Source organism: Pan paniscus, chromosome 1 (genome assembly GCF_029289425.2).
Source record: "Pan paniscus chromosome 1, NHGRI_mPanPan1-v2.0_pri, whole genome shotgun sequence".
Taxonomy (NCBI): domain Eukaryota; kingdom Metazoa; phylum Chordata; class Mammalia; order Primates; family Hominidae; genus Pan; species Pan paniscus.
Genome location: NC_073249.2, coordinates 106509152 through 106534201, shown reverse-complemented (window position 1 = coordinate 106534201; position 25050 = coordinate 106509152). Strand labels below are relative to the sequence as shown.

At 39.6% G+C, this 25050-nt stretch overlaps 1 protein-coding gene across 2 annotated transcripts in view; it reads left to right on the top strand.

The window, feature by feature from the left end:
- Positions 1-3615: 3615 nt before the first annotated feature.
- The window catches only part of PTPN22 (protein tyrosine phosphatase non-receptor type 22), a 56430-nt gene continuing 34995 nt past the window's right edge, over positions 3616-25050 (top strand). The window contains exons 1-10 of one of the 2 annotated variants that reach the window (XM_003805655.7): positions 3616-3915; positions 16008-16116; positions 16390-16466; positions 16895-16990; positions 17692-17730; positions 18852-18923; positions 19030-19089; positions 20444-20586; positions 20956-21022; positions 23385-23462. In XM_003805655.7, the coding sequence (XP_003805703.1) occupies positions 3829-3915; positions 16008-16116; positions 16390-16466; positions 16895-16990; positions 17692-17730; positions 18852-18923; positions 19030-19089; positions 20444-20586; positions 20956-21022; positions 23385-23462 (828 nt within the window). In that variant the 5' untranslated portion in view covers positions 3616-3828. The remainder of the gene's footprint in view (positions 3916-16007; positions 16117-16389; positions 16467-16894; positions 16991-17691; positions 17731-18851; positions 18924-19029; positions 19090-20443; positions 20587-20955; positions 21023-23384; positions 23463-25050) is intronic. The other variant, XM_063606206.1, reaches the window with a different exon arrangement.

The window sequence follows — 25050 nt, the reverse complement described above, 5'->3', positions numbered from 1 at the left end:
AGCTAAGGAATCTGGACTTGTTCCCATAGACCATCAATAACTATTCTGATTCTTTAGCATTAAAGTGCAGTTTTAAGAACTTTCATCCAGCCTTGGTTAACAGGAGATACTAGAATGGAAACATATAGATAGGAAGATACTCTAAGTTTATTGCTATAGGAATCCAGGTGTGAAAGTGGGAATGGGGCTAAGTGGGAATGGAAAAGACAGGTTGAATCTAAAAGACATTGAGGAGAAATTTCCAATAGGCCTTGGTGATCAAAAGAATGCTTACAAAGGACTGAATGTTTCACAGACAGTATATATATCCCATATCAAATCAATGACCCTGGGATGTAGGGAAAGGCAAGAGTAGTGAAACTAAAGCTAAGGTTGGGTAAGTATCTTCTCCAGGGTAAAACATGTCTCCTCCTCATCTAAAAGACAGAAGGATGTTCTGAGAATCCTGAATGTTTTTCCTATTGAATAGTTTATCTTACCCTTGTAGTCTTCCCTGAAATTCTCCTCGATTAATGTTTATTGTAATCTAATTCCTGACCTCTGTGATACTGATATTTCCCCTTAAACTAGCATACTCCCCTCTTCTTGGAACAGGTGACATGGTGACCAGCACTCTTCTCTGTTGTGTTCTTCCTTCTGACCAAACACTACAGCCACATGAGGCAGCAGTGAGATGTGGCCTTGTCACTCCTCTTCAGGTGCTTATCCACAATTTACTTCCCACAATTTACTTGATGGTTCTGGCAAAATGTGTGTGAGTCTTTTTTTATTGCATGGAATTGTGTTCACTTAGGTTTTATGCCAGACTGGTTTAAATGATTCATCATAAATTCTGAAACTCTTTTAGGTATTTGCCAACCTTTACTGCATGTCTTGTTTCCCCTCCCCAGCTCTTTATCTTCCCGCAAGATACAAATGAGTCAACACAATCTTCATCAAAAAGCATTGTGCTCTGTAGAAGGAAGTGTGATAAATTAAGTAGTAGCTTATATTTTTTTTAAAAAAAATAACAGCTCCAGCTACTTGGAAGTCTGAAGTGGAAGGATCACTTGAGCCCAGGAGTTCCAGACTAGTCTGGGTAACATAGCAAGACCCTGTCTCAAAACAAAACAAACAAACAAACAAACAAACCCAAAACAAAAAAAATAATTAAAGTTTTTTGTTTTCTTCTTCAGTTTGTTTTTTGCTTGCTTGAGTGGTCTGCTCAGGAAATGGCCTTGTAGCTAAGTGGGTTTTGGGGGTTTGGTTATTTCACAATGTCTCTATACCTTTTGGGTTTACAGTAGAATAGATTGGTGCTTGCTTTTTAAAAAAAGTGTGAAGTTCTGCCAAGACACTATTTACAGATTCTTAGATTTTGAGGAAAGGGACTATGGAGGCATCTAAGCAAAAATTTTTTTGTTATCTCCTATTTATTTCTGTCTTCTCCCTCATTAAGAAGAAACAAGAAAGTTAGTAAGAGATTGTTCTGAAATATAGGCTTGAGAAAAATAGATTTAAATTTTATTAGGCAGGTTTGCCTCATCAATTAATAAAAATTAATAAAGTTCTAGTTTTGTGTAATTGAGGACATTCTAAGGGTACAGAGAAATTATAAAACTATATTATCTTCTTTGTCCAAACATAGAAAATCATTTTCCTTTTAGGATTATGCTTTGCTACTCTGCAATTAAGCAAGTTAGTTTGGAATGTTTTTATTTTTATTTTCTTTCCCAAAGTTACCTAAGGAGTGTTTTAATTTTTATCAGTAATCATGTCTATATCTTTAGTTCTGAGTTGCTTTATTAACTGGCTAAGGATGTTTTTGTTTTGTTTTGTTTTGTTTTTACCATATTCTGGCTTTCTCAGTGTTGTATGCCAATCTCCTAAGACAATGTTTAGAATTTAGTGGGTACTCAATAAATTTGTTGAACAATTTAATGGATTTTTAAATGTTTATTTCTAATTTTAAAACCGGTATGATAATTTTAGAAAGCAAACTTTATCATAATTCTAAAATTATGATAATTTTAGAAAGCAAACTTTATCATAATTCTAAAATTATGATAATTTTAGAAAGCAAACTTACACAATTGATCCTTTTTTGCTTCTTTTAGTCTTTAACTATGTACATACTTTTACATGGTTTTAGTTATTATAAACTTGAAATTTTGTATTTTTATAAATCAAAGATTTCCCATATTTTATGTTTTAAAATAGCCAAAGTAAACATCACGTTACTTAGAGCAGCAAGAAATTCTCTCTTAATTCTAGATGGGGATAATTTAAGAAATATACTATTCCTAACAAATATTGCTGAAGAATGAGGGTTTATTTTAATTTATGTATACTGGGATTGAGTTTCTTAATTTGAAATATTGTCTTTAAGTTGTCTATAACCAAGATATCTCGATGATCTTTCTTTTTTTTTTTTTTTGCAGTACTTAGTAAAGAGCATGCAGTATCTTTAATGTTCAGATTAAGCAGTGTTCAGAATCATGATATCCTGAAGGAAGTTTGAATAATGTTGCAAACAGAAAGGATTGCTAATATCTTAAATAGAGGAAGTCCTAACAACACATTTCCCAGTTTTCTTCAGGATCAAGACTAATTTTGTTAACATTTGTTGAACTTCTGCCTTCAACAAAGATGATATACTGATTTTGGGATGTTCTCACACTGAATTAGGCACTTGGGTAGACTTGTACCCATTGAGAGGTTATGCAAGCTGAAATGTGGAAAGTTTTTCTAGAAGAGCCTGCCTTTCAGGGCCAAAATGCCACAGGCACAGCATAACTTCCTGAAACAAATTTATTTCCTAAGACATTGGTTGCAGAGTAGAAATGTGTTCTTTAGAAACAGTTCTTCAGGCTTTCTGCCCTAAAAGTTACAATGTTGTCAGCAAGGTGGTTGATTTTACTTTCTTTTTGTTCCATCACAGTTTACCAGCATTACATATGCAGGGTATTGAGCTAACTGTCTGGTCAGGTGCTCCTTGTGGGGGCCACTTGCTCTAGATCCTATATAGACCAACACTCTTAGTCTTTATATCCAGAACCCAAGTGAAGCTTCAAAGGTTACTGGGAGGGTTGAAGAGGTGCTGAAATCAACACTTCCCTTAATGGAGGTCAGCACTTCCCCAGTCCTGGGAGAGACACAGACTGTCAGAAGCATCTGACTTTGCTTCATTCAAAAGGGAGTTTGAGGTATATATAGCAGACTTAAAAGTTATGAATAAAAATACCTTCTGTGATGAACAGAAGTTTCTCATTGATCACACTGACAAGAAACCTTTCGATGAACAGTCCGGGTAGAAGACATGTCACTCTAAACAGTGTCTGTCTTCTTTCCTGGGCCTAACTGAACTTTGCAGAGTTCATTTGGGACATAAGGAAACAGAAGGTGTCAACTTGGCCCTTGTGCTCACTGGGAAAATGGGGAGAGACAGAACTCATTCAGGAGACCTGTAATTCTGCTCTTTCTCTGGGAGGCAAGAAGAAAGGTGAGTTTTGCATATGTGTGATGGAATGGAATAATCTCAGTTAAGCAGACCACACTTTACGTTCTGGTTAGCCTCTTGTTTGTTAAAAATTTGAATTGTAACCAGGTTCCTTTGCTGAGAAGGAAGGCGCTAGGGCCCTGGAGTGAGATGATGGCTGTGTTATGTGACCACAGAAGGTGGTTACGTACTAATTTCCTCTAGGGCTTGTGATGAAGTCAGTAAACCACAGCCTTCAGCATGCTCTGCTCAGGCGGCAGCAGTGGCTTTTTGGAGGTGTCTCGGCCATGACACACATTTGACATGCCCTCCCTCAACCTACTTATAGACTATTTTTCTTGCTCTGCAGCATGGACCAAAGAGAAATTCTGCAGAAGTTCCTGGATGAGGCCCAAAGCAAGAAAATTACTAAAGAGGAGTTTGCCAATGAATTTCTGGTGAGTCCTGTATGTGACCCTCTCAGGGTAGTTACATACACTATTTAACTGACTATGGGGGTCCAATTTTCCGAGACCAAATTGCTCTTGGGATAAAGTAAATATCAGACCTTGGCGGGGAAGACAGAAAAAAAAAAGTTTGACTTCTCTGAGTGGTTTGCATGTATTTCAGGTATTCTCTCAAAATTACTGGTTTTAATATTTTGTTTGCTAGTTCTTTGGAGTTTGGTTAGGAATCCTACAGAAGACATATACAACTCCAGAGGTAAAAACACTAATATTAATTGAACATCCAGATTTCCCCAGGTATCTAAGTTGTGGTTTATGCTTTATATTACTAATTTTAATTAATATTAAGAAGAAAGAGACCAATGTTAACTTTTCATGCAATATTACATTTTTAGCCTCCCCTCTGGCATTCTATTTGGTTGACAAAGGTTTTTGAAGAGCACCAAAACTACCCACTGCCACAGTTTTTTTTGTTGTTGTTGTTTGTTTTTTTAAGATTCAGAATCTTACTCTGTCACCCAGGCTGGAGTGCAGCAGTGCAACCACAGCTCACTGTAGCCTTGAACTCCAGGCCTCAAGTGATTCTCTTGCCTCAGCCTCCTGAGTAGCTGGGGCCACAGGTGTGTATCGCCATGCCTGGCTAATTTAAAAAAAAATTATTTTTTTCTTTTTTGTAGATACGAGCCTTGCTTTTTTGCCCAGGCTGGTCTCGAACTCCTGGCTTCAAGCAATCCTCCCATCTTGCCTCCCAAAGTGCTGGGATTACAGGCATGAACCACTATGTCTGGCCATCATTTTTCTTTTCTTTTTCATATGAAAAATATATTACAACATGTGTTTTTTCAATAACAGGGCTTCCTTAACTTCTTTTGCTTGGAGAAGTGGAATGGCTAGGATGGAGAGTAGAGACAAGTGTAGGTCAAGGAGGGAAACATGAGTACAAGGTAGCTTCAGGTTGGGTGGATTAGATTACCCAGAAGAACAATGAATCTCCTTTGAGAGAACTGTGATTATTGATGCAATGGCAGCTGGGTAGGCCTCATTCACCCTACAAGCTGAGATATCAGATAACATAGGGTGTCTAATAGTACCTATCATGTATTTTAGAATGCTTACAGCTGGCGTTTCAGAGATATAAGAATTTTAAACCTTAGCTCTTCAGTTGTGAAGAAATGAGTGGAAAGAGGGGAACTGAAGTACAAACCTGAAATTAAATCATGATTTTTTTTCACCAAATTATGAAGTATTTGACGTGTTCTTAAATCTCTCTGTTTTCTAACTTATAAAATGGGGATAATAATTCATGTCCTACCTATCCTCACAGGATTGTTGTGATGATTAAATATCAATAACAATCATTAAATGTGGTCATTTATTGAGTACCATTTATTGAGCACTTAGTATGTACCAAGTTCAGTTCTAAGCACTAAAAATACAGCAGTGAACAAAAAGAACCAAAACCTTTGCCTCCTGGAGCTAACACTCTGGTACCGGATAGCAGATGTGAAAACACTCTGAAAGTCTTGAGTACTTAGATATTATTGAGTGATTAGATATTAAGATAGGAACTCCGATGTCAGCTCAACATGGATAATCTTGTGGTACTATGAAAAATGTGCTCTCACTGCCACTGGCTGATCAGTCTGAGCCCCTCTGGTAGAGTTACCTGAAAGGAGGTAAGTAGGAAGTTCTAGCACATGTGTATACATGTCCCTGCCCCTGGACTATAATTCCTAAGCCAAGGTAACCCAAGGCATAGATGTAAAAAGTGGGCTGAGGGGCAATGCCGGCCTCTGTTTTATTTTGGTTGTGTTTTTAAAAATAATGTAGACTGGCCGGGGGCAGTGGCTCATACCTGTAAACCCAGCACTTTGGGAGGCCGAGGCGGGTGGATCACCTGAGGTCAGGAGTTTGAGACCATCCTGGCCGACATAATGAAACCCCATTTCTACTAAAAATACAAAAATTAGCTGGGCATGGTGGCAGGCACCTGTAATCCTAGCTACTCAAGAGGTTGACACAGGAGAATCGCTTAAACTCGGGAGGCAGAGGTTGCAGTGAACTGAGATAGAGCTGTTGCACTCCAGCCTGGACAACAAGAGCGAAACTCTGTCTCAAAAAAAAAAAAAAAAATGTAGACTATATCCCTAATATTTTACCTTTTCTCAGCTAAAGTCATTATAATTTCTCACCAAAATATAGCAGCTACCTCCTAACTGGCTTCTCTGCCTCTAGCCTTGCCCCACCTTCAGTCAATTTTCAGTTCAACACCCAAGTGATCTTTTAATCATACAAATCTGGTCTTTTTTTGGGGGGGCGACAAAGTTTTGCTCTTGTCACCCAGGCTGGAATGCAATGACACCATCTCGGCTCACTGCAGCCTCCACCTCCCTGGTTCAAGCGATTTTCCTGCCTCAGCCTCCCAAGTAGCTGGGATTACAGGCATGAGCCACCACGCCTGGCTAATTTTGTATTTTTAGTAGAGACAAGGTTCCACCATGTTGGCCAGGCTGGTCTGTCCAACCAGGTAATCCACTCGCCTCAGCCTCCCAAAGTACTAGGATTATAGGCATGAGCCACCACGCCCAGCCAAATCTGGTCATTTTTTCCCTGCTTAAAAACTTGTTATAGTTTTTTTTAGCTGCTTAATATTGTGCAATATAATACACATTTAGAAAAGTACATAAAACATTTAAGTATAATTATAAAGCAACCATTAGCAGTGCAACCACTACCCAAGTCAAGAAACTGTCAGACCCCCGAAGACCCATGCCCCATCAGGTCCCCTACACCCATCTGCCCCTGTCCTGTCCTACCCTGGCCAAGGGATAATCACTATCCTGACTTTTATATTAATCACTTCCTTGCTTTTCTAGCTCCTGATTTTAAGGACCTTGTTTTTGGGTAGTGATTAAGTGTAACCTCACTGTTCACTGACTCATGTCCTCCAGTGGAAAAATAGAGTCTTCCTCTCAGCTCCATCTAAAGGTTTCAGATGAGACACCAGATAGAGAGCTTTGGGGGAGTAGAGGAGTAGTGAATGAGGCTAGACTGCTTGCTTGGACAAGGTAAATACTTCCACTAAATCAGAGGGCTTTCCATCTGGTCATGTTCTGTGTCCCATCTTAAGCCCTTAATGTATTCTCCCAGGATTTTATGTTTCCAAGGTTTGAGGACTGATTCTGTGACACAAGGCCACTGTTCACTTAACTGGTGGTAACTTTAAGGGAATTATCAAAAGGCATCTCTATTTCCAGGTAGATTCCCTGAGCATCCTAACCCCTTTACCCTCTCCCCAGGTCCATGGTTCAGATTTCAGTCTCCACTTCCTTCTTGGCCATACATCTTTGTACAGAGAACAATACAGATGGCCGTCTGTATCCCCAAGTTCTACATCCTTGGATTCAACCAACTATGGATCAAAAATATTTGAAAAAAATACCAAAAATAACACAACAACAAAAAATAAAAAATATAAAGCATAACAACAATTTATCTAGCATTTACATTGTATTAGGTATTATAAGTAATGTAGAGATGATTTAAAATATACAAGAGGTCATGTATAGTATGTGTAAATACTATGCCATTTTATATGAGGGACTTGAGCATCCACAGATTTTGGTAATTGAAGGGGGTGGTCCTGGAACCAGTCCCCCACAGATACTGTGAGAGGACTGTATTCATAATTGGATGTGGCAGTCCTGTTAATGGCAGCTGAAGCCAGTGCCATGCTGCTTATGTCTTTTCCCTGTGCCAGGACTAAATTCAGTAACTTTTCTGTAGTTGAAACTACCACTGACCACCCATCTAAGGTTTTTATACATTCATATAAACATTCATTGAGTGCTTATTGTGTGCAAAGTAATGCCCTAGATGCTAGGAATGCAATGCAATGCTCCATGCTTTAGTGGAGCTTATGTTATAAGGCAATAGATATGTCTTAGAGAGGCAGACATTAAACAACTAATTGCTATATTAAATATTTAATATAATTGTGATAGTCTGGGTGAGGTGGTCAAGGAAACATCAACATTCATTTTCTTATTTACTACTCCTTAAGAAAACCCTGTGAAATAGCTACAAATGTGATTTCTGACTTACAAATGAGGAAACTGAAGCTCTGAGAAGTTAAATAATTGGCCTAAGCTCACTCAGCTGTTCAGCCATAGAGATGAAATTTAACTCAGATCTGTCTTATTACAGAGCTGTAACATTAATCCTTATCCAATAGTGTTCTACTTCATCCAATGACACTGAGTCTCTCAAAGGACCTAGTTTTAGGGTAAGTTTTAGGGTAAGGACATAGTTAGTATACTTTCTACACAGCAGAAACAGCAGGATGCAACTATACTGTTGAAATTTCTAAAGGTATTTTCAAACGTTCCTTATTATTGTTATAAAACAATATTATTGAAAGTTAAAAGAAAGTAAACTCACCATAATACCAACATTCTAACAAATCAAAACTTTTTTTGTGGATCTTGGCCAGGTGAGGTGGCTCGCGCCTGTAATCCCAGCACTTTGAGAGGCTGAGATGAGCAGATGGCTTGAGTCCAGGAGTTCAAGACAAGCCTGGGCAACATGATGAAACCCCGTCTCCACTAAAAATAAAAAATTAGCCAGAAGTGGTGGCACATGCCTGTAATCCCAGCTACCTGGGAGGCTGAGGTGGGAGGATCACTTGACCCCAGGGGGTGGAGGTTGTAGTGAGCTGAGATTGCACCACTGCACACCAGCCAGGGAGACAGAGTGGGACCCTGTCATACACACACATGAAAACCAACAATAGCTTTTTTTTGTGGATCTTCTAGTTCTTGTCCATTTATGTAATTTTTTAATATTATTGTAATTATAGCATAGATACAATTTTGTGTTCTCATATTTTTACTTACCATTATACCAAAATTATCAGGCTGATTAAAATGTATATGATTTTTAATAGTTGATGATGCAGCATCATCACATGGACATATATTTGTCTATGTGGGTTTTGTTGTTGTTGTTGTTGTTGTTGTTGTTGTTTTGAGATGGAGTCTCACTCTGTCACCAGGCTGGAATGCAGTGGCATGATCTCGGCTCACTGCAACCACCACCTCCCGGGTTCAAGCTATTCTCCTGGCTCAGCCTCCTGAGTAGCTGGGACTACAGGAGTGTGCCATCACACCCAGCTAATTTTTGTATTTTTAGTAGAGATGGGGTTTCATCATGTTGGCCAGGATGGTCTCAATCCCTTGACCTTGTGATCTGCCTGCCTTGGCCTCCCAAAGTACTGGGATTACAGGTGTGAGCCACCGCGCCCAGCCTGTCCATCTGGTTTTATAATGAAAGAATAATAATCATAATAGAGAATGCTTCTATACCTCTTACAGACACTGTTCTAAACACTCATATATAAACTCATTTGCTCCATTGAGGAAGGTACTGTTTTCATTTCCATTTTATAGGTGAGGAAACAAACAGAGAGGTCAATTAACTTGCTCAGGGTCACATAGCTAGTAAGTGGTGGAACTGAATTTCAATTTCAGGTAGTCTTGCTTTGTCATCTGAAGTCATAAAAACTTTGGAGTCATATAAATCTTGGTTTGAATTTAAGTTATGCCCATGATTAGCTGTGTGACCTTGGATTAAGTCAGTAAAATGTGGGAATAATATTCACTTTGAAGAACTGCTGTGAAGATAATAAGTATATAAACTTCCTGAGACATAGTAATACCCAAATAATTTATTTCTCCTTTGTTAAACAGTTATTTCTAATTTTTCATGATTATTGATAACACTAATATGAATATATTTTTCCATGTGGTTTTTCCCTTCTTTTGGATTAATCCTTAGGCTAGATCCCCAAAAATGTTATTACTGGGTCAAAGACTATTAGCATCTAATTGGTTAAGTATTACCAAATGTATTTCCAAAGGAGTTTTTCTAATTTGCAATATGTGAATTTATCAACTTCTCTACCACCTTGCTAGACTTAATAAATATAAAAGAGAATAAAAGATGAAAACATTTTGCCTACTTACTATGTACTAGGCAATCTGCTAAGTGCTTTGCCGTACGTGATCTCGTTTAATCGTTACAACTACCCCAAGAGGAAAATATTATGTTCATTTTACCCATGAAATGGAAAAGCCCGGATTTGAAACCAGTCTGTTTTTTTTCAAAGCCTCTTAACCTCTGTACTTAAACTGTATCAGGTAAAAATCATGACTTTTTTTCTGATATAACTAGCATAAAATAGTACTTTATTATGTTAATTTCATTCATTGGATTTCTGAGCCTTAAAATGTTCCATGATTATTTTAAATCTGCATTTCCTTATATACGTTTTCTGTTCATCTACTTTCCACAGTAACAACAGCTAATCCATAGAACTGTGTTCCAGACTCTGTGCTAAAAGTGCTTCACAAATAGAACTTCATTTACCTCCCAAAGAACCTTTTAAAATGGCTATCAATGTCCTACATGTTGTCTCTCCAGCTTCTTATAGCATGCTCATTTTCTTGTCCTTGCCATGCTTCCTCTGCCATAGGGCCTTGCACACATGTTGTTACCTCTGCCTTGAACATTCCTCACACTCCTCTTTACCTAGATAACATTTGGTAATTTTGTTTTTTTTTTTTGAGACGGAGTCTCGCTCTGTCACCCAGGCTGGAGTGCAGTGGCGTGATCTCTGCTCACTGCAACCTCTGCCTCCTGGGTTCAAGTTATTCTCCTGCCTCAGCCTCCTGAATAGCTGGGACTACAGGTGTGTGTCACCATGCCCGGCTAATTTTTTGTATTTTTAGTAGAGACAAGGTTTCACTGTGTTAGCCAGGATGGTCTCTCGATCTCCCGACCTCGTGATCTGCCCACCTTGGCCTCCCAAAGTGATTATAGGCGTGAGCCCCCATGCCTGGCCTTTTTTTTTTTTTTTGAGACAGGGCCTCACTTGGTCATCTAGGCTGGAGTGCAGTGGTGTGATCATGGCTTACTGCAGCCTCAACCTCTAGGGTTCCCATCTCAGCCTCCCAAAGTGTTGAGATTACAGGTGTGAGCCACCATGCCCGACTAATAATTCTTTAGATCTCAATTTGGTGGTCAATTCTTCAAAGAAAGCTTTCTTTTCTTTTCTTCTTTTCTTTCTTTCTTTCTTTTTTTTTTTTTTTTGGAGACAGGGTCTTGCTCTGTCACCCAGGCTGGAGTGCCGTGGCTTGATCATAGCTCACTGCAGACTTGACTTCCTGGACTCAAGTGATCCTCCAGCCTCAGCCTCCCAAAGTGCTGAGATTACAACCATGAGCCACCACACCTGGCCAGAGAAAGCTTTCTGGACCTCTTTGAATAGATCAAATCTTCTATTGTAAGTTCTTATTAGCACCATTTGTTATTTTTCATAGCACTTACCACAATTTCAGTTTTTTGTTTGTTTGTTTGTTTTTCTGTTTTGAGATGGAGTTTTGCTCTTTTTGCCCAGACCAGAGTGCAGTGGTGTGATCTTGGCTCACCGCAAGTGACTCTCCTATCTCAGCCTCCCGAGTAGCTGGGATTGCAGGCAAAGTTGCAGTGAGCCGAGATCGCGCCACTGCACTCTAGCCTGGATGACAGAGTGAGACCCCATGTCAAAATATATATATATATATATATATATTTATTAAATATAAAGGATTCATTGAATCCTAACAGAAAGAAGATACCTAGTTCTGAAGGCCAGGTTTAAGTGCTAACGGTTTAAACTATACTAGAAATCAGACTGGTACTATTGCAACTTCTGGAGATTCATTAGAAGACCAGAGACATATCAAAGATCTGGCTACATCTTGGTTCTATAAAGGAGACATAGATACATCCTGGTTCTGTGTATATTATAGTAATGATACTAACCAAACAGTTATCAACAAGGTACTTCCTACAGAGCAAGTGCACAAACATCTATGAATTGACACTACTCATTCCTGTGAATCAGCCTATCACTTGAACATATTTATCAGCATTTCTTGACCTTTGTGCACATTAAGGTGCAATTTTTAAAAATGCCACCAAATAAATGTATCACATCACCTCTGAAGCTGATTTCTCTAACACCATCTCCAGCCTCTCACTAGGGACCATCTAGTCCTACATTTTCATTTACTCACAGGACACTTAAAACACATTTCTTGGCTGAGCGCAGTGGCTCACACCTGTAATCCCCACACTTTGGGAGGCTGAGGCAGGCGGATCACTTGAGGTCAAGAGTTCAAGACCAGCCTGGCCAACGTGGTAAAACCCTGTCTCTAATAAAAATACAAAAGTTACCTGGGCATGGTGGCAGGTGCCTGTAATCCCAGCTACTCAGGAGGCTGAGGTGGGAGGATCACTTGAACCTGGGAGGCAGAGGTTGCGGTGAGCCAAGATTGCGCCACTGTACTCTCTGCTGGGTGACAAGGCAAGATTCTGTCTCAAAAACCAACCAACCAACCAACCAACAACACACACATTTCTTGCCATTTTCTCACATTTTATGTATCTAAAGTTGAACCTCTTGGTTTACTCACCCCAATTTAGCTATTGCCTACCCACCTACCCATTTGCCCCACTATTGCACTGGAAACTAACCTCGATAAGTTTGTCAGTCTTGTTGAAGATGATTGCATTGCACGCTCGTACAATTCAGTCTTGTCCTCCATTCCTACTGGTAGTTCTCCTGATTACTGGATTTAGAAGCCTGAGATCCTAATGCTATTCCTTACCACTTGCACTTCTTCTGTCCTGATGGAGGCTTGGTATAATACTGACCTATATTTGCAAGGCACTGAGGAACTATCTTGCAGAGTTCTCGAGACAGCCAAACTTTGTGTTCTCCCACCTAGCACAGGAGGGCCAAGTTTAATTTTCCTCTCCCTAAAATGTCTCTAAAATGCTACGTCTTCTATCCAGTAATGTAGTCCTTCAAGGCAAAGATATCGTGGTCTTGTGCTTTCTTTTACTTTCTGTTCTCTTTTGGGAGTGATTTTATTTTATTTACTAGTCTGTGAGAATAACATGCAAATGACTCAATCCGAATTTCTAGAATCTAATACTCCTTGTTATACTGGCCAGGATCCCCATTCTCCTCTCCTTTCTTGAAACTAAAGGGGTAGTATCAACTACAAACCAAATGAACTTACTATTAGCTTATCAAGCACACACAGAATCTGGTTTCTCACACATTCCACCCTATTTCAGGGCCCACGAGGGATGTTGAGCTCTCTCTTCACTTTATTCTCTTTTTTATTTTTATTTTTATTTTTTTTGAGACGGAGTCTCACACTGTCACCCAGGCTGGAGTGCAGTGGTGCGATCTCAGCTTACTGCAATCTCTGCCTTCCAGGTTCAAGCGATTCTCCTTGCCTTAGCCTCCTGAGTAGCTGGGATTACAGGGGTCTGCCACCACGCCCAGCTAATTTTTTTTGTATTTTTGGTAGAGACGGGGTTTCACTATGCTGGCCAGGCTGGTCTCGAACTCCTGACCTAGTGATCTGCCTGCCTCGGCATCCCAAAGTGCTGGGATTACAGGTGTGAGCCACTGCACCCAGCCTCTTCACTTTATCCTCTTGGCAACTATTCCCCTGACTTCTCTTATGGTACTTCCTCTAGGGAACTCACACCCCTACCTTGTAGTTGGCAAAGAAATACCTTCACCCTTTAGATCTCATATCTTTTCTTCACAAACTTAAACCCATCCCCATGACCCTGCTTCCTCTTTTATAACCTTTTGCTTTCTACTTTCAGGGTTCCTCCTTTTCTGGTGTAGTTTATTACTTTTTCTGCCCTAATTTTGCCCTAATTTGTTCTTTCTTGGGATATTGGAGCCCGGGAGTCTGGCAGGAAGAGAGGTGGAAGAGAAAAATGAAGCCTGCCAGGCGCGGTGGCTCATGCCTATAATCCCAGCACTTTGGGAGGCCGAGGTGGGGGGATCACTTGAGGTCAGGAGTTCAAGACCAGCCTGGCCAACATGGTGAAACCGTGTCTCTACTAAAAATACAAAAAAAAATTGGCCGGGCGCGGTGGCTCACGCCTGTAATCCCACCACTTCGGGAGGCCAAGGCGGGCAGATCACGAGGTCAGGAGTTCCAGACCATCCTGGCCAACATGGTGAAACCCCGTCTCTACCAAAAATACAAAAAATTGGCCAGGCATGGTGGCGGGCGCCTGTAACCCCAGCTACTTTGGAGGCTGAGGCATGAGAATTGCTTGAACCTGGGTGGCAGAGGTTGCAGTGAACCGAGATCATGCCACTGCACTCCAGCCTGGGCGATAGAGCAAGACTTTGTCTCAAAAACAAAAACAAAAACAAAAACAAACAAACAAAAAACAGAAAGAAAAAGGAAGACTTCACAGTGGTATGACCTTAAGATAAGATGTTTGAGGGAAAAAAATCAAATCTTTCATACATTACAAATGAATAATTCTGTAGGCATTTCCTGTGTGATGTTTTGCTAAGAGTGTCTGCTTTTGTCATCCAGCTAGATTACTCCAGGGGGAGGAAAGGAGTAGGAAAAATGAAAGCCATTCTGCCTTATTGTTGAAGGTAGCAGTGAAGGCAGCTACACAAATATAGGACACACATACACACACACACCCATCACCTTTATCTGTAACATTTTGCCAAATTAATTGAAGCATATCTTACGCAAAGGGCTTTGTGTATAGCATTCTCCCTAGAAAGCGTTCCACAAGCAAAATAAAACAAAAATAAATAAAAACAGTATAACAAGGAGTATGCACCGAGCTTAGTTCTGGAGACTCCTAGAAGAAACTGTTCTGGGACTTGAGATCTTTTCAGCAGCCCTGGGATCAACAGCAACCTGAAAATGATCATTCTGAAGTTGCTTAGGAGCAGAGAGATTTGAAAAATTGGTGTAACTTCAGCTGAAATTCAGCCTAGTCTTTCATGTGTCCTTAAATTCCCAAATTAGTCCACTTGTATCCATATCCATCTTGAAGTAAAAATATGCTATAAAGATAATTCAGTAGCTTCTTGGGGTTCAAAGTTAAACAAACAAACAAACAAAAAGATATCAGTTCAGTATCTCTCCTCTCAAATCCAGTTCTGAAAATCCAGAGGAATTCAAACTACAGTAGGCTCTCTTTATATACGGAGGATGTGTTTGAAGACCTATAGTAGATGCCTGAAACTGCAGATAGTACCAAATCTTACGTACACTATGTTGTTTTTACCTATACATACATATCTATAATTAAGGTCAATTTATAAATTAGGCACAATAAGAGATTAGCAATAATAGCTAGTAATACAATAGAACAATTATGATAATCTACAGTAATAAAAGTTATGTGAGGCCAAGGAAGGTGGATTGCTTGAGCCCAGGAGTTTGAGACCAGCCTGGGCAACATGGTGAAATCCCTTCTCTACTGAAAATATGAGAACTATCCAGGTGTGATGCTCGCGCCTGTGGTCCCAGCTTTCAGGAGGTAAGGCTGAGTTGGGAGGTGAGGCTGAGGTGGAAGAATCACCTGAGCCCAGAAAGTTGAGGCTGCATTGAGCTGGGTCAAGCCACTGCACTCCAGCCTGGGTGACAGAGTGAAACTTTATCTCAAAAAAAAAAAAAAAAAAAAAAAAGTGACTGCTTTTGGAACTGAAATCTTTGAAATTTTGCTAGATATAGAGAAATTTTATTCAGCTTAAGCTCCACTTCCACTTAGAAAAAAAAGCGATCTGAAGTAAAAAGACTAATAGAACTTAATTATTTTCCAGTTGACCATTTAACTAAAAAGCAGTTATAAAGAAAGTAAATTAAGCTTTTAATATCTGCCCGTTGGGTGGAGCATATAGCTTGCTTCCAGAAGATATTTGGTTCTTAAAATATTCACAAGTTTCACTTTTAAGTTCATGCTATCTATGGCTCAGCTGCAGTAAGTGTGATCTTTTCACTTCCCCAAATGTCACTGAACTCAGGTCTCCTTATGCTCTGCAGCTCTGTCCTGAACGGAGTCAGAACCAGAAGATAATAAAAGGGTTGAGGTAGAATGTTTTGCCAGTGGAAAAGGAAAGCTCTTTAGAGATAGCTTCTTACCTCATTTCTCTAGGAAGATTAATTTTTCTTGGAATCTTATTACAGAAGCTGAAAAGGCAATCTACCAAGTACAAGGCAGACAAAACCTATCCTACAACTGTGGCTGAGAAGCCCAAGAATATCAAGAAAAACAGATATAAGGATATTTTGCCCTGTAAGTTCCATTTCTCTCTATAAACTCATACTTTCTCCCAAACTCAATCATTACTATCTCTTTGTACCCATTGCTTACTGATCCTGATCTTGGAACATGGCATTGACAACTTAGTTTGTACTATTTATGACTGCAAAAGAATATTCATTCATTCATTCATTCATTCACTCACTTGTTCACTCATGAGCATACACTATTCACAGTGTTAGGCCCTGATTTAAATCTGCTGACTAAGCCCTCTTAATTGTACTATGTCTGTCTTTTGTATTATAGATGATTATAGCCGGGTAGAACTATCCCTGATAACCTCTGATGAGGATTCCAGCTACATCAATGCCAACTTCATTAAGGTACAGTGAAAGAAAATAAAAGCATTCCATATTTCTCTAGATACCCAAAAAAAGGGGAGGGCTGGCTGGACTCAGTGGCTCATGCCTGTAATCCCAGCACTTTGGGAGGCTGAGGCGGAAAGATCACTTGAACGCAAGAATTTCAGACCAGCCTGGGCAACATATGAGACCCCATCTCAACAAAAAGTTAAAAAATTAGCCAGGTGTGGTGGCATGCGCTTGTAGTCCCAGCTACTGGAGAGGCTGAGGTAAGGGGATTGCCTGAAGCCAGGAGGTCAAGGCTGCAGTGAGCTGTGATTATGCCACTGCACTCCAGCCTGGGTAACACAGTGAGACCATCTCAAAAAAAAAAAAAAAAGGAAGCGGAGGACTAGGTGAGAACAGGGTATTATTTGTAGTCACCCCGTGTAATTTCTGTTCCCCTTTAGGGAGTTTATGGACCCAAGGCTTATATTGCCACCCAGGGTCCTTTATCTACAACCCTCCTGGACTTCTGGAGGATGATTTGGGAATATAGTGTCCTTGTAAGTATGGTGTTGCTTCTGTTACTTTATTCTCTACTTTATTAAAAACAGTGCTTTTAAAAAATTGGTCAGTGGAACTTCAGGGTTCAGGCATCTTTTAGTCAGAATCACAATGCCATTCTTGTCCAAGGAAATGAAAGTTCTCAGCCAGGTGTACTCTGGGAGGCCAAGAGGGGTGGATAGCTTGAGCCTAGGGGTTCTAGACCAGCCTGGGCAACATGGCAAAACCCTGTCTCTACAAAAAATACAAAAATTAGCTGGGAGTGGTGGTGTGTGCCTATAGTCCCAGCTACTGAGGAAGCTGATATGGGAGAATCGCTTGAGCCCATGAGGTTGAGACTGCAGTAAGCTGAGATTGTGCCACAGCACTCCAGCCTGGGTGACAGAATGAGACCCTGTCTCAAAAATAAATAAGTTTTAAAAAATAATAAAAATAAATTTAAAAATTAGAAAGTTCTTACCTTGACAGGCTCATTTGGTAACAAGATTACTGGTCTGAACAGAGAAAGGGGAAGTATTGTCAGAATGAAGGAAGAGTAGCAGCAATATTTTATAAGTCACCAGGATTTATTTTTTGGTTAAAAAAAAACAACAAAACAGAAAAAAGAACGGTGAATACTTTCTGACTCTGGGATCCATGTATTAACTGCTCTTTCTAACTATATATGAATGTTTAAGTTTCTATCTATTTCATCCCCCAGATCATTGTTATGGCATGCATGGAGTATGAAATGGGAAAGGTAAGTTACTTTCTAGTACCTGCTGACCTTAAAACAAAGGAAAGAAGAAAAAGGAGAGGGAAATTGGCAGCAGAACTTACCTGAGTGTACCTAGATAAAACTTATGTCATCTTCCTAGTTTTCAGTTTGGGAATGCCACGTGATTCTCAGAGGATTTTTTTTTTTTTCTCCTAAGAATCCTATTTGTTTGTTTTCTCAGTAGACCCTATGTTTTACAGTTAAAAACAAGGTATGCTTTTAAGATTAACAAATCACTTGCCCATTTCTATTAATTAGATATCTTTAACTGCCAGCCAGAGCTTTTAATCCTGTGCTGTCCAATATTGCATCCACCAGCCACATACAGCTATTGAGCATTTAAAATATGGCTAATGTGACTGGGGAACTCAATTATTTTAATTGATTTAAACTTAAAAACTGACATGCAATTCAGTTATCAGAAAGCTGTTTGAGTATGTGAAAATTTTTCAAATGTAAGTTTTATTAAATCTAAATGGAAATAAAATATTTCCAAAATTTGGCATCCTAATTGAGATTAGCTATAAATATAAAATATACACTGGATTTTGAAGACTTAGTAAAAAATGCCAAATATCTGATAATTATTTTATATTGGTTACATGTCAGAATGTTTTGATATATTGGGCTAAGATATGTTATTAAAATTAATTTCACCTCTTTTCATTTTTTAACGTGTCTGTTTGAAAATTTAAAATTACATTTGTGGTTCACATTATATTTTTACTGGATATCACTGTTCTACTGTTGCCATTCTGAGTTGACAATTCTAATCAAAAGCAAGGGAACTAGGTATTTCACTTAGCTTGTGCAGCTGTTTTAGTAGACATATGATTTCTGTTAGTTCTTGTGAAATACTAAAAATAGGTCAAAGATTTCTATTTCTACTTTTTCAGACTCCCAGGAAGTCTGTAATTTATATATCCTTTAATGTTTGTTTTCCCATCTTTGGAGATTCCAATAATGTAGGGGTTGAAGCCCAAAGGGGTTAGACGCACCTAACCTAAGGTGAAGGACATAGAGCTAAATTTGCTTCCAAATGAGAGAGTGGAAGAGACTAGAATATATGGAGGGAAATCACTGTATTCTGCTTTGTGCAACAGAAAAAGTGTGAGCGCTACTGGGCTGAGCCAGGAGAGATGCAGCTGGAATTTGGCCCTTTCTCTGTATCCTGTGTAAGTGTAATGTCTGTTCTCATGTCTGAGTAAAGCCTCCAGGGTCTACCTTATAGAGAGCTTGTCTTTGCAATCACTAATACTTGAGTCTTCTTTTTCTTTTTAGGAAGCTGAAAAAAGGAAATCTGATTATATAATCAGGACTCTAAAAGTTAAGTTCAATAGTGTAAGTATAAAATAAGAATGATAAACTCAAAAGCCTATAGAGATCAGGCAAGTAAATATAGATGTGTGTAGCTCAGGCTGGGCATAAGACAATGGGGAATGGTAGGGTCTTTGATGTCGTGAATGAGTCTTCATATTCAAGAGAACTTTGAGCCTGGCCGACATGGCAAAAACCTGTCTCTACTAAAAACACACAAAAAATTAGCTGGGCGTGGTGGTGCATGCCTGTGGTTCCAGCTAGTCAAGAGGCTTAGGCAGGAGAAATCATTTAAGCCCTGGAGGTGGAGGTTGCAGTGAACCGAGATGGTGCCACTGCACTGCAGCCTGGGTGACAGAGCAAGACTGTGTCTCAAAGAAGAAGAAAAAAAGAAGAGACCATTGTTATAATATGTCTTCAATCTATTCTATACCATGGCACACATATAAAATGATAATATTTGTAGGGTGAACAGAAGCTGAACAGTGCATAGAGACTGGGGACCAGTTTGAGAGCTTAGGCTGCCCTAGGCCCTGCCCAGCTTCTCTAAGGCAAAAAGATTTAATATATCAGCATGATTGTGACACATTGGAGGCATACCAGTTGGGAAACACTGGTTTGAACTATTTTCATATCTAGCTATTTCCTCCTGTGAATGGGGCAGATGGGGACAAACCAATAGTAAGTGACCTGAAATCACTTTTAATGGTTTTCAGAAAGCATCTGGTCACCTGAGATCTATAGAGAAGAAACCGGAATAAATTTCAAAAAGGATATAGATACAACTTAGTATGCCGGACTGATGTCTTGGTATAATGAGGTGGAGTTCTAACCACAAGTTGTCTTATTATCCTGGCTATTTTTAAAATAATTTCAACTTTTTTTTTTTTTTTTTTTTTTTTTTTTTTTTTTTTTTTTTTTTTTGAGACAGAGTCTCACTCTGTCACCCAGGCTGGAGTGTGGAGTGTGCAGTGGTGCAATCTTGGCTTACTGCAACCTGAGCCTCCTGGGTCCAAGCAACTCTTGTGCCGTGGCCTCCCCAGTAGCTGGGACTACAGGTGCTCACCACCTTGCCTGGCTAACTTTTGTATTTTTAGTAGAGACAGGGTTTCCCCATGTTGGCCAGGTTGGTCTTGAACTCCTGACCTCAAGTAATCTGCCTGCTTCGGCCTCCCAAAGTGCTAGGATTACAGGCGTAAGCCACCACACCCAGCCTCAACTTTAATCTTATGAATATAAGACACAAGGGCGTAAATGTGCAGGTTTGTTGCATGCATGCCACTGAATAATCCCATCACCCAGGTAGTGAGCATAATACCCAATAGGTGGTTTTTCAGCCCTTGCCCCTCTTCCCCTCCCATCTGGCTACTTTTTATAGGAAACTCGAACTATCTACCAGTTTCATTACAAGAATTGGCCAGACCATGATGTACCTTCATCTATAGACCCTATTCTTGAGCTCATCTGGGATGTACGTTGTTACCAAGAGGATGACAGTGTTCCCATATGCATTCACTGCAGGTATGACACTATATATAAACCTTCTACCCAAAATAAACCAAATGTCAGAGTCTGGCCAGGACTGTGTAATTGAAAGGGGAAAAGGTTAATAGCAGAAACAAACGATAATAAATTCAACCTAAGCATTAAATTCATGTTTTTCTGATAAGTTACTTGTGAGTAGTACAGTTCTAGAGACTCTTGCTCTGAGATGTTGCCTAGGACCTCTTGCATGACAAATGGGCTCTGGGAAATGGTGGGGTTTGGAAAGTTTAATTGTCCCCAGGCATCTTCTTCCTCAAATCTGCTGGTGAAATTTTCCAGCTACTGTCAATGGTCCATTCTCTCTAGGTATACATGCATACATGCTACTGTGATCTTTCATTTCAGTGCTGGCTGTGGAAGGACTGGTGTTATTTGTGCTATTGATTATACATGGATGTTGCTAAAAGATGGGGTGAGTTTCTCTCAGCAGGCACTTCCCATTTGCTTAGTCTACTGCTTTCATACTTAGTAATTGTTTGGTTTTTCAAAACATCTATCTTCATGATTCATCTTTTCTAGAAAATGTACTTGTAGACCCACTCTGTCAGAAGATTAAATTAGTTCCCAGGTAGGTGGGTCTTAAAGGGTGGTCCCCAGACAAGAAGCATCAGCATCACCTGAGAACTTGTTAGAAATGCAATGTATACTGGGCTAAGATATGTTATTAAAATTAATTTCACCTCTTTTCAGTTTTGAATGTGTCTATTTGAAAATTTAGGCCAGGCACGGTGGTTCACGCCTGTAATCCCAGCACTTTGGGAGGCCGAGGCAGGTGGATCACGAGGTCAGGAGATCGAGACCATCTTGGCTAACATGGTGAAACCCTGTCTCTACTAAAAATACAAAAAAATTAGCCGGGTGTGGTGGTGGACGCCTGTAGTCCCCGCTACTCAGGAGGCTGAGGCGGGAGAATGGCTTGAACTGAGGAGGTGGAGCTTGCAGTGAGCCAAGATCGCGCCACTGCACTCCAGCTTAGATGACAGAGTGAGACTCTGTCTCAAAAAAAAAAAAAAAAAAAAAAAGCAAAAAAAAATTAGCCAGGCATGGTGGCATGTGCCTGTAATCCCAGCTACTCAGGAGGCTGAGGCAGGAGAATTGCTTGAACTCGGGAGGTGGAGGTTGCAGTGAGCAGAGATTGAGCCACTGTACTCCAGCCTGGGTGACAGAGAGAGACTCCGTCTCAAAAAAATAAAAATAAAAATAAAATACATAAAGGAAAAGAAAGAAATTTTTGGCCAGGCATAGTGGCTCACACGGTAATCCCAGCACTTTGGGAGGCCGAGGCAGGCTGATCACCTAAAGTTGGGAGTTCGAGACCAGCCTGACCAACATGGTGAAACTCTGTCTCTACTAAAAATACAAAATTAGCCAGGTGTGGTGGTGCATGCCTGTAATACCAGCTACTCGGGAGGCTGAGACAGGAGAATCACTTGAACCTGGGAGGTGGAGGTTGCAGTGAGCCAAGATCACGCCATTGTACTCCAGCTTGGGCAACAAAAGTGAAACTCCTTCTCAAAAAAAAAAAAAAAAAGAAAAAGAAAATTTAAAATCACATATGTGGCTCACATTATATTTTACTGGATATCACTGTTCTACTGTTGCCATTCTGAGTTGACAATTCTAATCAAAACCAAGCAAACTTGGCTGGTTGCAGTGGCTCATGCCTGTAATCTCAGCACTTTGGGAGGCTGAGGTGGGCAGATCACCTGAGGTCGGGAGTTCAAGACCAGCCTGACCGACATGGAGAAACCCTGTCTCTACTAAAAATACAAAATTAGCCAGGCCTGGTGGCACATGCCTGTTATCCCAGCTACTCAGGAGGCTGAGGCAGGAGAATCGCTTGAACCCGGGAGACAGAGGCTGCAGTGAGCCGAGATCGCGCTGTTGCACTCCAGCCTGGGCAGCAAGAGTGAAAGTCCGTTTCAAAAACAAAACAAAACCAAAAGCAAAAATCAAAACCCAAGGAAACTAGATATTTCACTTAGCTTGTGCAGCTGTTTTAGTAGACATATGATTTCTGTTAGTTCTTGTGAAATACTGAAAATAGGTCAAATATTTCTATTTCTACTTTGTCAGACTCCCAGGAAGTCTGTAATTTATATGTCCTTTAATGTTTGTTTTCCAATCTTTGGAGATTCCAATAGTGTAGGGGTTGAACCCCAAGGGGGTTAGGTGCACCTAACCTAAGGTGAAGGCAAATTACTGGGCCCCACCCCATTGAATTGAATCATGTCTCTAGAGATGGGGGCCCAGAAAGCTGTCCAGGTGATTGTGATGCATGATGAAGTTTGAGGACCACTGTCCTAAATTATATAGTTACCCTTCCTTTATCCAAAGATGCTTTAATAGATGGACTCAACTTACTGCAATCATACTTTGCGTTCCAATCTATAAATCATTTTTTAATGTCTAATAGGAAATGGGAAGTTTAAAATATGGCCTTTAGACCTACCTACCAACCTCTTTTATTTTATGCAACTGTCATACTTGTGCATCTACTGAATCCTGTCCCTCGTTATATCATAGTTTTAGACATTTGGTTATACCATGTGAAATCATTCTGAAGAGTTTCTTTAGTCTTTTCTAGGGAAAATACCAGGCTCTAAATCATGTTGCAAGTGATAAGAAACCTCATTTGTTTTAAAAATGCATCATTTTTCTGATATTACCCCATGTTAGAAGAGCAGATGCCATGGAAGTACAAGACTATGAAAAGGTAGCAATAATTTATTAACAAAATATTGAAAGGAATATTTTCCCCTTTAATTTGATAGATAATTCCTGAGAACTTCAGTGTTTTCAGTTTGATCCAGGAAATGCGGACACAGAGGCCTTCATTAGTTCAAACGCAGGTATGAACTATAGTGAATGGATCAGAACATGTGTCTGAGTCTTGCTCCATCTCTATGTTTAATGGTGAGGCATCCAAAAACAGCTGACTGCTCAGATATAACACCAATTTAACATTACGTGCTCTAGAGTCCATTGCCATTTTCTCTAACTCTGAATATCCCAATATTCTTCCTGTATCCCTTGTCCTGGGTCAAATTCCTTTCATTCCTTATTTTACTGTCTGTTCAGAAAATATTAAGATGCCAATGTAATATTACTTACTTCCTTACAAAGGATGTTGTAAAAGTATTCAACAAACTGACTTGTGGACTTGAAATAGCTAGGTCATGTTAATTTGAAATTTTGTAGTGATAAAATTCATCTCTGAAAGCATAGAAAATCAGGGATTTGTAATTTCTACCCAGGATGTGGTAACAGAATATGGAGAATTCAGTCTATGTGCTCGTTTTAGGAAACACTGAAAAATAAAAATAAAAACCATATTCCTATTACCTACAGATAGCCACTATTACTATTTTTCTATAGTTTCTCCTGATTCTTATTGCATGCATACTTAAAAAAGAAAAAACATAATTGGGCCGGGCGCGGTGGCTGACACCTGTAATCCCAGCACTTTGGGAGGCCAAGGTGGGTGGATCACCTGAGGTCATTCGAGACCAGCCTGACCAATATGCTGAAACCCTGTCTCTACTAAAAATAAAAAAATTAGCTGGATATGGTGGCAGGCACCTGCTAATCCCAGCTACTTGGGAGGCTGAGGCGGGAGAATTGCTTGAGCCTGCGAGGTGGAGGTTGCAGTGGGCCGAGATCACACGACTGCACTCCAGCCTGGGCAACAGAGTGAGACTCTGTCTCAAAAAAAAAAAAAAAATTACAATCACACTCTATTTATGTATCACAATCTTTTAACCTACCCCAGAATACCCACACTTGTTCACTCCATTAGGAATGCTCTTCCCTTCTCCTAGCCCAAATCTCTCACTGCCTACAATATTAATTTCACCCATATTTCTACATGAATAGTTTTACCCAATAGTTTTAGTTTTCTAAGTGGTCTCCATTTTTAATATAGAATTTAGAATTGACCCATTCATTCATCAAACGTGTATTGATGTTTATTAACAGGCACTTTTGTGTAATTTGTTAGAACTACTTTTAACTACTTAAATAGCAAGACCTTAAAGTGTTTAAAACACTTACAAATGAAGATGCAAATAGTTTTAGAGATAAAACAACTGACAATGGCAATTCAGATATTTTAGTCTAGAAGTTGTGAATTAAAGGGATAAAATAAAGAGCTATTATAATATAAAACTGTTTGGCCTGCACAGATTTTCCACTAATAGCTGGTGGAAAAAAATAACTTTCATGTGTTGAGTGTAGGTGTTTTCTATATTCAACCTGTGAGGGAGAAAGCTTATGTGAAATGAAAGCATTAGCTAGTTTAATGCTGTCAGACTTGAAAGAAGGCTGATCCATGTAAATGCATAAAGATTCCAGAAGTATGGAACCTAGTTATATAAATAGCAATACTAATTTAATAAAACCATACCCCATTTCAAAAACGAATTCCATTTCAGGCCTACT